Raw genomic sequence first — 14620 nt, 5'->3', positions numbered from 1 at the left:
AAGGCTAGACATGCTCTCCAACAGGGAAACCTGTGTTGTTTTGTTGTAAACAACTGCAGGAATGTGTCAGAGGAGAAAGTGGCAGCCCACAGGCAGGTTTAAGCCCAAGGCCCACGAGATATTTTCTCACTCCAGCTGGCCCCGATCCCAGCCAACCACCGCTGCTCCCGGTGAAGCCTCACTTAACAGGTCAGTTCCTTAGAGAGTGTTTAATTGCTTTTTTAAAAGGGTAATGACTCACATGTTTTTTGAACCTTTTTTTATTTTTTAAAGATTTTATTTATTTATTTTTAGACAGAGTGGATGGGAGGGAGAAAGAGAGGGAAACATCAATGTGTGGTTGCCTCTCTCGCTCCCCATCCAGGGGACCTGGCCTACAACCCAGGCTTGTGCTCTGACTGGGAATCGAACCGGTGACCCTTTGGTTCTCAGACTGGCACTCAACACACTGAGCCACACCAGCCAGGGTGAGAGTGTTTACTTTTAACAAATGATGGCAGAAACAGATATAGGCACTCATCCAACCTCTTTACCTTTGTCATGGCTCCCCCAGCTTGTAGGTATCCTTTCTTCTTTCTAATGGCCCCTTTCTCAGGATCCTCTACTTCTTATTGTCTCCTTTCACACTGCATATAATAGTTACAATGATAGCTCCTGCTTGTTGAATATTTACAGAGAGCACTGACATGTTAACTCGGTTCATCCGCACATTACCCCCATGACCTAGGTACACCCATTACTTCTACATTACAGGTGAGAACACTGAGGAACGCTGGGTATAAGAATGTTGTCTAGGTCACACAGCAAGGACATGGGGATCTGGGGCTGAACTCACGTCATTCATGCTCTTAACTTGATTCTCTTTTTACAAACGTGCTTGACTCTCTCATATTTAAAAATATTCCACTTTTGACTTTCCTTTCCTTTAGAAACTGCCCTAAGCCTTTCCTTTCTCAGTCAAGTTTCTGGGAAGTGTAGTCTGCACACATCCTCACTCTTACTCAGTCACCCGAACCCACTGACGCAACTCCTTTCTGTTCCACTGGCGCTGCTCTTGCTAGAGTCACCAAATACTCTTCAGTTGCCAAACCCACAGATGTTTTTTTTATTACATTTCATTTAACTTTCCCAGATGGAAACTCTCTCCACCCTTGCCTTCTATGATGTCATTTGCTCTCGATATCCCACTTCCCTCTCTGCTCTCTCCTTCTTTGCCCTGGGCCGGGTTTTTCTTGGACTCCAGGTCTCAGTTCTCCCTGTCCCCACTCTCCCTCAGCTCCCTGGGGGACCTCTTGCTCACACACGGCTTCACTAGCCACTGTGATCCTGGTGAAAGCCACATCTGTGTCTGCAGATAGAACTGCTACTTTGGGTATCAGATCCCCAAATCCTTTTCTTTAGTGGACATTACCTCATGGATGTTCCATAAGCATCTCAATCTTTTTTTTTTTAAAGATTTTATTTATTTATTTTTGGAGAGGGAAGGGAGGGAGATAGAGAGATAGAGAGAGAGAGAAACATTAATGTGCGGTTGCTGGGGGTCATGGCCTGCAACCCAGGCATGTGCCCTGGCTGGGAATCGAACCTGCGACACTTTGGTTTGCAAGCCCGCGCTCAATCCACTGAGCTACGCCAGCCAGGGCAGCATCTCAATCTTAAGATGTTTTTTAATGTTTGTAACAGCTTTACTTTCTTTTAAGATTTTTTTTAATTGATTGATTTAGAAAGAGAGAGGAAGGGAGAGAGAAAGAAACAGAGAGCTATTGTTCCACTTATTTATGCAGCCATTGGTTGATTCTCGTATGTGCCCTGACCAGGGATCGAACCCAAAACCTTTAAGTATTAGGATGATGATCTAAGCAACTAAGCTACCCAGCCAGGGCTGTTCAATTTTAAGATGTTTAAAGCTGAATTCTTTGTCATTCTCTCAAAACCCATTCAGTTTCCACATTCCCTATCTCCTTGAAAGGCACCTCTGTTTACCTGGTTGTCTAAATGAGTCACTTCTGAGTTGTGCTAATTCCTCTCACTCACCTGTATACACAGTGGACCTTTCAGTCTTATGAATTCTACTTCCAAAAATCTCCTGGATCTGTTTCCTCTCTTTCATTTATGCTGCTTCCTTGTTCCTCACCTGCATGACCATCCACCTCCCGACGGGCCTCCCTGCCGCAGCCGGGGCTCCCTCTCACTGCTGCCAGCGTCCCTTTCCGAAATGCAGATCTGCTGATGAGTGACTAAGTAAAAGCCCTGAAGGTCTTTCATGCCCCGGCCTTTACCCCAACCTCTGAGGCTCTCTCTTGAACGCTTGTTCCCTCTCCTTGCCTGGGCCCACCCAACTGTCTTCACATAGTCCTTTTCTTTCTCAGAACTCAGCTCTGATCCTCATGCCCCCACTTCAGTCTTCCTTGCCATCACCTATGCCTCTGCCACTGCATGTGCCAAGCTGTGCTGTCTTTCTCCTCCCTATAAGAGCTCCTTGAGATTATGGAGCGCAACCTTCCATCTTCATGTGCTTACGCCTATCACTTTGCTGGTTGGTGTACAGTAGAAACTCAATAAATATATCAAATGAATTCATGAGAGTCACCCAAAAGAATATACATCTAATGGAAGAATCTATTATAGCAACAAGATAATATATTTATAAGTAGGGGAGTTAAGCAGCCCCCTTAAAGTCTAAATAATTCCTGGCTTAGGCTATTTTTCCTCCACCTCCATATTAAGCCATTGTTTGAGGTCAATATACAGTCAATGAACTCCATCCAACATGCAGAGAACATCTCAGAGGCACCAAACTTCCTCAGTTCCACCACTATCACATTCTCAAATACTTGCTCACGGCTGCCCATGTCCCTCTGAAATATAGTAGTTTTGGTAATGTTCATTAAAAAGGTACCCATGATACATCTTCTTAGTAAAAGATGCAGGGGACATATTCTGAAATCAGTTTGCGTTGGGAGGGGGTAGGGTAATGGTTCCGATAGTTTCATGGATTCAGATAGTTTCCTGTTTGGGGGGTTACATGGAATTTCCCACAATTGGGAGAAATGTGTCTGGGGCACTCAGATGTCTGTCTTATAGATATTCATTTGATGTCTTATTATTTTGTTTTTGTTTTCAGACATCCATAGCTAGATACATAGGAACAAAGTAAAATAGAAAATCAAGGCACTTACTCAAATTATTATGGCAAACTCTTCCTTCGCCCACAATATTCCCACATCACTGTCTACATTTTGACCTCGTTATTACACATCTCCACACACTTTGAGGGCGTGGGCTCTGAAGTCTGAGAAACTTGGCCCGAGTCTTAACTCTGTCACTTATTCACTGTATAACTTTGGGAAAGCTGCTTAACCTCTCTGAGCCTCCACGTCTTCATCTGTAAAACTGGGAAGACTGGTGTGAGGATTAAAAAAGATAAACACAACATGGTATCTGGAACACAGTAACTCATCAGTATACGTCAGTTTTAATATTTTTCTGAAGTAATTAACATAAATGTTTTGGGGGTAGGAGATGGAGACCCTGACTGACTTCTCTTCGCAGTTCACTTTCTTAGGGTTATGTCTCTGTTGCATGTGCTTCCAAAGGGAACAGCTAACAATGTGTCAGCTCTCTGGCTGCTCAAACTTGGGGTAGACAGAGAACAAATGTGATTTTGTCATTTAAAGGAAACTCAGAGAGCCTAAGGGAATGGATCCACAGAGCTTAGGTACAAACACAGGATTCTGGATGTTCTCTCATCTCCAGCACTGGATCCTTCTAGAGTCTGTAGAAGCTGCCCGTGTCCGCTGGTCATTTTTTGTGGGTTTCAGAACAAGCAAAACAGGCTGTCGGTGAGTTAGGCCTAGAGATGTGGCCTTGACCGAGTAAACAGGCTGAGCTCCTGAAACTTCACTAGGTGACCCCATTGGTGAGTTACTGGTGTTTCCAGAAAGATCTCAAGAAATGGGTAGGGAGACCATGAGTGTGAAGGTGTGAGGTGTCCATTCACCATACCTGGATAAACTCCCTTGTGTTCTTTTTAGTAGCAGTTCGCCCTTCTGGACAACTCGATTAACTCAGCAACATTCCTTTCTTTGAGAAAATAATTTTTTAAAGATTTTATTTATTTATTTTTAGAGAGGGAAGGGAGGGAGATAAAGAGAGAGAGAAACATCAATGTGTGGTTGCTGGGGTTATGGCCTGCAACCCAGGCATGTACCCTGGCTGGGAATTGAACCTGCGACACTTTGGTTCGCAGCCCGCACTCAATCCACTGAGCTCCGCCAGCCAGGGCTGGAGAAAATAATTTAAAAAACATAAAGAAAACCCCACTTCAGCCATGTCATGCAGTGTTCCAAAGGCTGTTTAATGTCTTGTGAATCTCACAGTTCTTTATACATATTAAGCCCTTGATAAAGGTTTATTAATTTGGTCTGATTAAAGAGAGTGTTTTTTTCTAGTTCAACATGACTTAGAACCTTTTTACAATGAGAAGATTTATATAATTAAGTAGGGTTACTGTCTGCACACAATGCCCACACTTCTCCAATGTCAGGAAGACATCCATGGTTTGTAAATGCATTTGAGGTGCTCTTGGAAAGTGGCCCCGTATCTCTTCCCCTATACCCTCCCATCCTGAGTAGCCTGGACTTTGAAAGTACAAGTGTAGGCCCAGGAGAGTGTAGAAGGGGCCCCGAGTAACTGTATCCTTTCAGGGTCAGCAAGAGCTGTGGCAATTATGTGTCTGTGTCTAGAGCAGGGATGGTTTCACAGTGAGGGCGGACCACAGGCTTTGGAGTCAGATGGAAACTCATTTCTCAGTGTGAACCTAGCTTAGCTTATAAATTGCCTGTTTTCACTTCATAGTGGAAATTCAGTCAAGTCCAACCTGGTTCTCTTAGTCCAGTGCAATGATATCTGATAACCTTGACACCCCAGTTCTGCTACAGACTGAATGTTTGTGTTTCCCCAAATTCATATGTTAAATCCTAAAGCCTACAGTGCTGGCATTCGGAGGGTGCGGCCTTTGGGAGTTGATTAGGACATGAGGGTGGAGCCTTTCTGAATGGGATTAGTGCCCCTCTCTCTCGCCTTGTGAGAACACAGCAAAAGACCAATGTCCATGAACCAGGAAGCAGGGCCTTCTCTAGCTACTGAATCTGTCAATGCTTTGATCGTAGACTTCCCAGCCCCCAGAACTGTGAGAAATACATTTCTTTTGTGAATAAGGCACTGAATCTGTGGTATTTTTGTTATAACAGCCTGAGCAGAATTAGCCAAGTCCATAGCACAATGTTCACGTCAGGGCTATTCTCTTGCCTTAAAGGTTTTCTTTATCTTTCTTCCAGTCCTGGTTTTTCCCAGGGTTGTTGGTTTCCTGGGGTGTCCCCCTTCTACTTTCCTTCCAGCCCCTGCTTTGGAGCCTCCTTCTGGTCCTCCTGGTACATTCATCCCCCTTTGCTCAATTCTGACAAGCATCCTTCTGCCACTGGGCACAGAGAAACATTCAGAACCTTTCCAAGCCCACAGGAGCCCAGAGAAACAGGGCCTTTTAGTAAATACACCCCCTTTTCCCTGACCCCTTCCTCATATTTGTGAGGTTATTTGCTCTTGAAAAGAAAGTGAAAAGAAGGCACAAGGGACTCTTCTCCTCCCAGATCTTCTAAATGCTAAGTCTGGAGTTTCATATACCTGCTCACCTCCCCCCTCCCCCCCAATTAAAATGAAGGTGGTGGTTCTCAAAGTGTGGTCCACTGACTGTAGGAGTCCCTTACTTTCATTGCAACACTAAGAAGCTATTTGCTTTTCACTGGTGAGGCAAAAACCATGGCTGTGAAACTGCAGTGCAAATCAAGGCAGCGGAGCCACATCTGCTAGCCATGTATTCTTCACCACTGTGTACTCACTGTGAAAGGACAGAAAAACACCACTGTCACTTAAGAATGCCCTTGATGGAGCAGTGAAAAAGATTAATTCTGACCCTTAGGCCCAACCTCATTGTAATATTTTGTGTGACAAAATAGGAAGCATAGAGGCTGGGTAGCACACCCAGGCTAATAGTTTTCTCAAGGAAAAGCTCTGTGTGTTTGAGTTGTTTCACTAGTTGCTTTCTTAGCTGGCCACCATTTTTACCTTCTGACAGACCAACTAACAGATAAATTACAGTTTTTCAGACTTCGGTATCTGCCAGACATTTTCTTGAAAAGAAATAAAGCAAGCGGTCCCTTCAAACCAAACTGAACAAACCAAACCAAACCAAACACACAATTGAAAGCATCTGTTGCCAATGAAAAAATCCCAGTCTCCAAGCCCTGATCCATCACTTGGTAGTGAATTAACTCTCTAACGTCTTACTTGAAAAGTCAGAATGGTGATAATACTCCATCGAGTGGATACAAGCACCAAAGAAGATATAAGGCATGTTATACAGTACTTGGTGTAAGTGTTCCATGAACATTGGCTTCTATTTAAAACAATCAGATTTGCTTTTATTTTTTCCCCAAGTTGTTTTTCATTTTTCATCTAACCAAACATATGAGTCAACTCCACCAAAAACATTCAACTTGGGCCTCAAGAAAATACTCTTTAAAAATTAGACTTATTCACTGAAATATTAAGTTTTGAGCAAAAATTCGCATTGCCCCAGTTTTCATCCAGGAAAGAAATAGGACTAGTTGGGCAGTGATCAAAAATGCACAGAACAACACAAAAACACTCTACAAGTGCCTCTCAAAGCTTACTGCTGAAAGCAGTTTGTCAGCACCAGTGCTGACGTACACAAGGCCGCGGGTGTCCTGGCAGACTAAGGTTCAAGGCATCGGACGGTGTCTTGATCATGATGCCATTCAGTGTCACACCTCATCAGTAAAGTCAGATGATTTTCCAAACCGAAGCACTTCTACCAAGGCTTTAGAGAGGAATTAATAGGAATTCAGGTCATGTTCCATTTTGGGAATAGGCAGGCCATGAAAAGCACACAAGGGAAAAAGGAGCCATAATAGATAATGATCAAGAGATTAAAAAAAAGAAGAAGAAGAAGAGAAATGTACCAGAAAATGTTATGAAAAGCTGTGGGAGCCTGTTGGTGGGATATAATGAGAATATTTCAACATTTTCCAAATAATTTTTCATTTTCACTAATGACTGAGTTCCGGTCTTATAATATTAGCACAGTTCTTGTATTTTGTATGAATAGTCAAAGCCCATAGGACCTTTTTAATCTTTCTGATCACCAGGCCCTATCCTGTGCAATCCTTATCTATCCTTTGGAAGTATTTGTCTATAAACAGCTACCGAGCTGCTTCCTTCGTGAACAAAGAGGTAATAGTCACAAAACATTCAAAGGGCCGGCTAGGTCCACCCCTGCTACCTTTGGTCCACTTTCCCGGACCATTTTTTTCCATTCAGAGGACAGCAGTGTTATTGCCTACCTCCACTTATAACTATTTTGCAAATGAGGGAGAAAGAGCACCAAGTTGGGGGCAGGGGGAGGGAGGGAGTTGATGTTGCTTGTCCTCAGTGAGAGGGTGGCAGCTACGTGGAGCAAGGAGCATCCGATGAGGCTCATTAACCTGAAAACCATCCTGCCAGAAATAGCAACAGCAACAGCAACAGCAACAGCAACAACCTGCCTGTCAGTTCCATTCCAGGAACTCCAATTGCTATTTCGGTTGTTATGGAAACTGACCACAAGGCTTCCTAAAGAACTCATGATTCCAACAAATGTTTGTTGTTCTACTCATTCTGGGGTATCCAAAGGAGGGATGCAGACCCAAAGAATGGAGGAGCTCACAGGTAGAAGCTGGTGACTAGAGAAGACTTCACAGGGAGTCAGAACTTACACCTGACCTTGGGGGCATGATTAGCTAGGGGAGAAGACATTTCAAATGAAAACAATGTCAAAAGCAAGGAACTGTTCAAGAGGCGATAATGATGCAGGTGGGGTTGGAGCCAAAGACTTGGAGTGCAGTGGGAAATAGGCAAGACACACCAAGGCCAGCAGGGAGAGAACTTTGAAGGCAAGTCTGACTGGGCCTTTCTGTGGACAAAAGGGAACTAGTGGACACTTTGAAATGGGGAGGAGTGCTTTAGGAATATTAATTTTATCTTATGACTAACAGCGAGGATGTAAAATTAGCCTCTGCTAACACTACAGCTCCACTGTGATTCTGGTAGATGCCAAGACAATAATTTAAGACAATAAAAAAAAATTCAGCCATCTTCTCATATAGACAAAGCCACACTTGTTTCACTGAAACCATCTGACTCTTGTTTATTGAAACTCACCAAAACTGCTGTGGGTATGTCTATGATATCCTGAGTATTTTTACAAGCTCAAATCGACCTGCAGTACCTAATGTATCATTCTGCCATCCATCAAGGAAGTGTTTGGAACCAAGACCTTAGTTTTCAAGCAGAGTCCACTAAATACCCCAGAAAAACAATTATTTTTACTGATATCACAGTGGCTTTGTATCTTCTACTGCCCAAACAGTAATCTGGAATCCTTTTTTTTTTTTTTTACTAGGACAGTGACTGACCAATAAGTTGATATACAGGAGAGTTTACAGAGCTTACTTATACAGGATATCAGAAAAGCCTTTTGCTCAGAGCAGCAGCTCTGAGTGTGATCTGTGAGCCTTTGGGTCTCAAGCTTTGTCTGATGCCAAAGGTTTTATATTGTGCTATTTGACCTTCTGAAGGGCACAGGACTTAGGAACAGGTGAGCTGAAAATTTTGTCCTAGACACATACAAGTGACATTTGAAAATCTATTTTAAAATTCAACTGTGAATGCTAAACACTGGGTAAATCTGAAATAATATTAATGCTAGATGCAGAACAACCACCACAAAATATGCTGTATTATATTTCAAAGCTGTTTTTGGATGATATTGATAAAGATGCAGATTTCTACATGACAATAGAGGCTCATTCTTTGGATTCCTGCACATCAAGTTTAAAAAGTCTCTCCTCTTTCTAATTTGATCCCTAAGATAAAAGCTAAACAGAAAGCAGAATGTATTGTGTCTTGGCCTTGTTGCCAAGAAAACTAAGTAAAGTTTATGTGGAAAGGGAAATTTTCTTTGAAATTATGATGATGAGTTTCTCTTTAGTAAGGAGTAGAAATAATGTACTTTCACTTTCTGAAAAGAATGTAAATTAAATGTGGCAAGAATCCATCCAGATCCCAAGGTTAAAGTCAACTAGATGCAAGTAGGTCAGAAATAACATTCAGGTTGGGCTCAAGAATTGTCACTGCTTAAGGCATGTTCTTTTTTTGGCTGGAATTCTTCCTTTTCTCACCTCCCGTGAATCCCCTCAGTGGCCCTATCTCTTCCTTTAGTTCCCTGCTTAAATGTCACCTCCACAGGGAAGCCTTCCCTGATCACCCTGTATAAAGTAAAAACTCACTTCTATCCCAAACACTCCACGCAGGTTGTTCTGTTTTGGTTTTTCGTATCTTTCCTAATTTTGTGATAATAATTTGATTAGTTCTTTCCATGGAAGATGGAAACTCAGTGATCCCTGTTCATTGCCAGCATGGGTTTGACAGGCAGTAAGTATCTGGCGGGCGACAATGTGGGAGACAGCCCAGGGTCCCATCCCACACAACAGAGTGCTGAAGCGGGAAGGGCCCATTTAGAGCTCTACGTTGTCTGTGCTGAAAAGATACAAATAAAAGCAGCAATCCAAAAGTGTCTGGTTTTTATCTTCACCAAAAAAAAAGCAAGAGAAAAAGCAAGATTTCAAAACAGAATGAGAAATGAAATAGCCTTTTCCACTACCAAGTTGTTATTATTAAGCAATTGTATTAGAAAATTTAAGGACAGTTACTCACCAATCATGAAAATAATTTTGTACTTCCTCAAGTCTTCCATGACACCTTTAAAGTAAGAATAATTGAAGTTATTGGCAAGAAGTACTGTATTGAAACTCTGGTTTTATTTATGCCATATAAAAACCAAACTCTTGTAGTTCTTTTTGATAAGAAGCTTACAGTTGATTAAATATGTTCAGAGGCCATAATTAAAAGGCACCAATGACCATTTCAGCCTTATTCACAGACCCAAGTAACATATTTTCATTTAAACACAAATTATTACATACTTTTAAGTGATAAAACTGATAAGCCATTAAGTAGCATTAGTCACAAAAAACATTATTAAACAATTATTCTAAAAATTTCTTAAGTGAGCCCTGGCTGGCATAGCTCAGTGGGTTGAGCACGGGCTGCGAACCAAAGTGTCGCAGGTTCGATTCCCAGTCAGGGCACATGCCTGGGTTGCAGGCCATGGCCCCCAGCACCCGCACATTGATGTTTCTCTCTCTCTCTCTATCTCCCTCCCTTCCCTCTCTAAATAAATAAATAAAATCTTTAAAAAAAATTTTCTTAAGTGTCTCAGTTGTGAGTTATTTCACATTGTTAAACATGTGCTGATCCCTTTCTGATGAAGAGTTAGAAACAAGTAGGGAGTCTGGAAGACAATAATTTAACAATAGTTCCTATTTACAGAAAATAATGCTATTTTCCACTTAAGGTGGTGATATAAAATTCCTTTTAAAACAAAAGTATATAAATAATAACAGTGAGTCAATTTGGTGAAAAATATTAACTAAATGATACGTTGTATAGTAAGTAGTATAGAGATGCAGCAAAAATCATGAAGGTGGCAAGTGAGAACTGAACTTTGGGAGCTACTGCTTTATGGCAAAGATGTGACTAGAAATTTTGGCGAAGTGCAAAACCTTCTAGAATTTGTGGAGCCCTAAAAGATTTTCAGTTGTCACGTGGTATAGTAGGTAGCCTTGCGGGATGGGTAGACAAGAGCTACATTTTCGATCCTGTTGTCAACTGACTTGATCTAGGCAAATGATTTCTCCTTGCACCTAAGTTTCTCTATCTGTAAAATAAAGGTGTTGGATGCAGTGATCGCTGATACGGTTCCAATACCCATGATCCTATGGTTCTTGTAAATGAACAGGCTCGTGAGGAAATGGCCCCCTTTGTTCCTTGGCTACAATTATGATGCTATTATTGTTGTATGTGTAAGACATCCTCCTAAAGTAAACCAAAATTCCAGGAGACCTTGGATAAGAGTGAGGTCCCCTGAAGAAGTAACCACAACCAAAAACTTGAATTGGGAATGGCTCTGGGACCTTGGGGGCTCTGGGCTCAGAAAATGCCAGTGGTTACTGCTGAGTCTGGAAGCAGGGACACCTCAAACTAAAAAATAATGTTTAGAGTGGGGATCTGAAGTCAGAGGAAATAGCAGTCCTACCCAAGACTATTTCAGAGAGAGGAGCAGAGACAAATAATTCACCCTTGCTTTAAGGCTCTAGAGCTTTATTTACAAAGATGAGATTTTACATGTGATCAAGAGTTGAACCCTCTCATTGCTGTCACAACATGAGAGTTAGCAGACTGCTTACTCCACTGCGCCAGGGCTGGGTCAGCCTTCTGCCCTGCAGGCAGAGTTTTTGGGCAGGTCAAGAGCACAGGTGTAGGCTCAGGATGCTCTGAAGTTCAGAGTGGGATTCAGTAGGAGCCACTTAGGGAGGTACTGCTCCAATGTAAAGGCCAGCCCGGACAATGAGGATGGTGAAAGTTTAAACGCAGGCCTTAGGGCGGTCAGAGAAACTCACCGTGTTCAAGCCCTTCTCCAGCTGGCTCACTTCTGAGCAGCTCTGTCTAATGCCCTTGGGGATGATGGTGGGGGCAGCAGGCTGATTCCACAAACAATAATGTTCAGAAAGGTTTCTTTGGTGTACTTAGGCAAAGGCCAGGCAAAGATTCTAAACCAGTGGGGTGGGTGAGTGTAGAGTTAATGTTCACAGTCATGTTTTTAGAGCACAATGCTGGAAAAAACAAAACAAAACATCTGAAGCTGAATGCTTCTTTCAGCTGGGCAGATGTGGCTATGATAGAGTGAGATGGAAGATAATTTTGAATATTATTCTCATTAACCTTTCTGCTAAGGGAGATGCTTTACAAACTGCAAGATACATTGAGTAGACAATACTATATTGTAATATAGGATATTATGATTTGTTTTACTTCATGAAAAATTTGCATGCAGTTTTAAAGTAAGACACTAAAGTTGAAGATATTTGGCGTTTTTGTTGGATGTCCAGGCCCCCGGGGTGTGGAGGTTCCTGGAGCAGCCAGGTCAGCGGGGAGAGCCCTGGAGAGCAGGGCAGGACGGGGTCAGCCCTGAGTTCCTCGTCCAGGTGGAGCTCCAGGCTCTTGTTCTGACTCAGGAACTGCTCTTGCTCATCCTATCGGTATGAGCTGACTAAAACCACAGGCAGAATGTGATTACCTGGAGAGATAGTGGAAGGTTTTCATCTCCCTTCTGGAGGACAAAATTACAGTTTTTATACTTTAAGTAAACGGATAGGACTTATACTTCAGAGGACTTACTCAACTGTAATAGGACTTACACTTCATGCCTTACGTAGGTAATCAGTACTTTTGAAAGTTAGATTGTTCCTCTGACAGTTATAAAACTTACTTTTAGTGGAATTGGGCTGGTTCATTTATATATACAATTCTACCTTTTTGTAGGAATCCACTATGAGCTGAAAGGCCCCATGAGAGAGAGAGAGAGAGAGAGAGAGAGAGAGAGAGAGAGAGAGAGAGGATGGACATAAAAAATAAAAAAATTGGGTTGGTGACAGAAGGGAACAGGACAAGGGAGAAAGAGCAAGAAGCAGAGGAAAAAAGTGAATTTGGGGCCTTTGGAATCATTTAGTTTTATACTGAAGGATGCTTTTTTTGTTTGTTTCTTTTAGATCAGAGAGGTGCTCCAGTCTTTTCACAGAGGAGCTCATTGTGACGGGAAAATCCTTGTTATCTGGCACTTTCTGTTAAAGTCAAAAATACATTGGCGCTCTTAACGTGTGGGGCCAGATGGTCATCTCCTGTTCTCTGGACTTTAGGGTTACCTGTATCCATTTGCAATCTAGGAAAGAGCTGTGGTTGTTATTATTATTATTTTTGGTATAGCTGTACCCTATTCTAGTTTTAGTGATTACAAATTAAGGTTATAGAGAGTATTTAAGGACATGGGAACATGCTTATGTTATGACATGTACAAAATTAGAGCTAGTATTTATATACACATATGTATTCTCAACTATGTGAAAATAAATATATAGACAACATTCTGTAATAAAATGTACTAGGAATGTTGACCATGCTTATTCAGAATTCATAAGGTTTTAGATGACTCTGATTTTCTACCTTAAAAAGTTTTCCACGGCCCTGGCTGGCCTAGCTCAGTGGATTGAGCGTGGGCTGCGAACCAAAGTGTTGCAGGTTCGATTCCCAGCCAGGGCACATGCCTGGGTTGCAGGCCACGGCCCCCAGCAACCGCACATTGATGTTTCTCCCTCTCTCTTTCGCCCTCTCTTCCCTCTCTAAAAATAAATAAATAAATCTTTAAAAAAAAGTTTTCCACAATGAATATGTGTTAATTTTGTAACCAGGAAAAGAGGAAACTTTATTAGGCAATCAATCAATCCCTATCGAGTTGGGACTGACTTGTTTATTTGCACTTGGCTCCCATTTATGTGCCCTTCCCCATGAATCACCATGATGTTGTTGGGTGACTGAGATTTTCACACACTGCCATTGCCATTATCATCAAATGACGCTCTATCTACACCTCATGCTCACGGATCAGTGCAGGATGAGAGCTGGGGCTACTTAGAAAGCCAAATCACTTACTTGTATGTATTCACAGTCAATATAAACATATTTCTACCGACTATAATTACAACATTTATTACAGAGTGATAATGTTAGAAGGTATTTTACTTAGGGCAATCATGAACCTTATCTTTCTTGGACAATCTCAAATTTAGATAATTTTATCTATTTTCAGTTTCCTGTATAGCTAATTATGGTTGGATTTTTTTGTTTTTTGCAGGACTTTTAACATGACACAAATGATAAAGCAGTATAATTTGGGTGTTTCTTAGGTTGCATCCCAATGGTATACTGCAGAAGAGTAACTACTATGCAGAAAAAAGACTTGTGTTTTAAAAAAGTTGAAGAATGTTCTATTATAGTTAGCTAGCTATCTTCGCTGCAGGACTTGTCTGGGAGCCTTGCTGTGCTATTATATACATGACTCTCCCAAAGGCGACTGAGTGTTAGGCATTTCCCAAACATACTTTACCAGAGCATCCTCTTTTCGCTGAGTACCTCAGGGGTCATGTTCTTGGGGCAATGAGGAAATGCCTCTCTAGGGCATCCCTTTGGTTCTTCACATAGACCCAGTGGGGAGGGATGCAGAGTTCCCATCTTAACTGTGTTCTCTTGCTAAGGGGAAGGTATGTGTTGTCGGTAGTTTATTCTCTTTGTTGCTGTTTAGTAGAAAAGACATGTTTAAAGCCACTCAAGTGATCATTTTGGTCTGCTCAGTAAAGAAAACTCACCTCCCGTGGTGTCCTCTCCAAATACATTTGACTGGTCATCACCCTGTGTATTAAAAAAAAATCAAAATATTAGCTTATGATACTAGCATGTATTGTGTTAAACATCTCACCAACATTAACACATTTAATCTTCCCAATAACTCTGTAAAGGAGGCATTATTATGATCTACCCTTTATGGTGAAGA

The 14620-nt window shown here is 41.8% G+C and overlaps 1 protein-coding gene across 2 annotated transcripts in view; it reads right to left on the bottom strand.

Moving 5' to 3' along the window:
- The window catches only part of AK5 (adenylate kinase 5), a 203340-nt gene that overhangs the window by 40122 nt on the left and 148598 nt on the right, over positions 1-14620 (bottom strand). For both annotated transcript variants that reach the window (XM_028513409.2, XM_028513408.2), the window contains exons 9-10: positions 14436-14478; positions 9832-9876 (exon numbers count right to left, since the gene is read on the bottom strand). In XM_028513409.2, the coding sequence (XP_028369210.1) occupies positions 9832-9876; positions 14436-14478 (88 nt within the window). The remainder of the gene's footprint in view (positions 1-9831; positions 9877-14435; positions 14479-14620) is intronic.

The sequence above is a fragment of the Phyllostomus discolor genome, chromosome 5, assembly GCF_004126475.2.
Source record: "Phyllostomus discolor isolate MPI-MPIP mPhyDis1 chromosome 5, mPhyDis1.pri.v3, whole genome shotgun sequence".
Taxonomy (NCBI): domain Eukaryota; kingdom Metazoa; phylum Chordata; class Mammalia; order Chiroptera; family Phyllostomidae; genus Phyllostomus; species Phyllostomus discolor.
The sequence above is the reverse complement of the archived record's forward strand: the minus strand, read 5'-3'. Positions and strand labels throughout refer to the sequence as shown.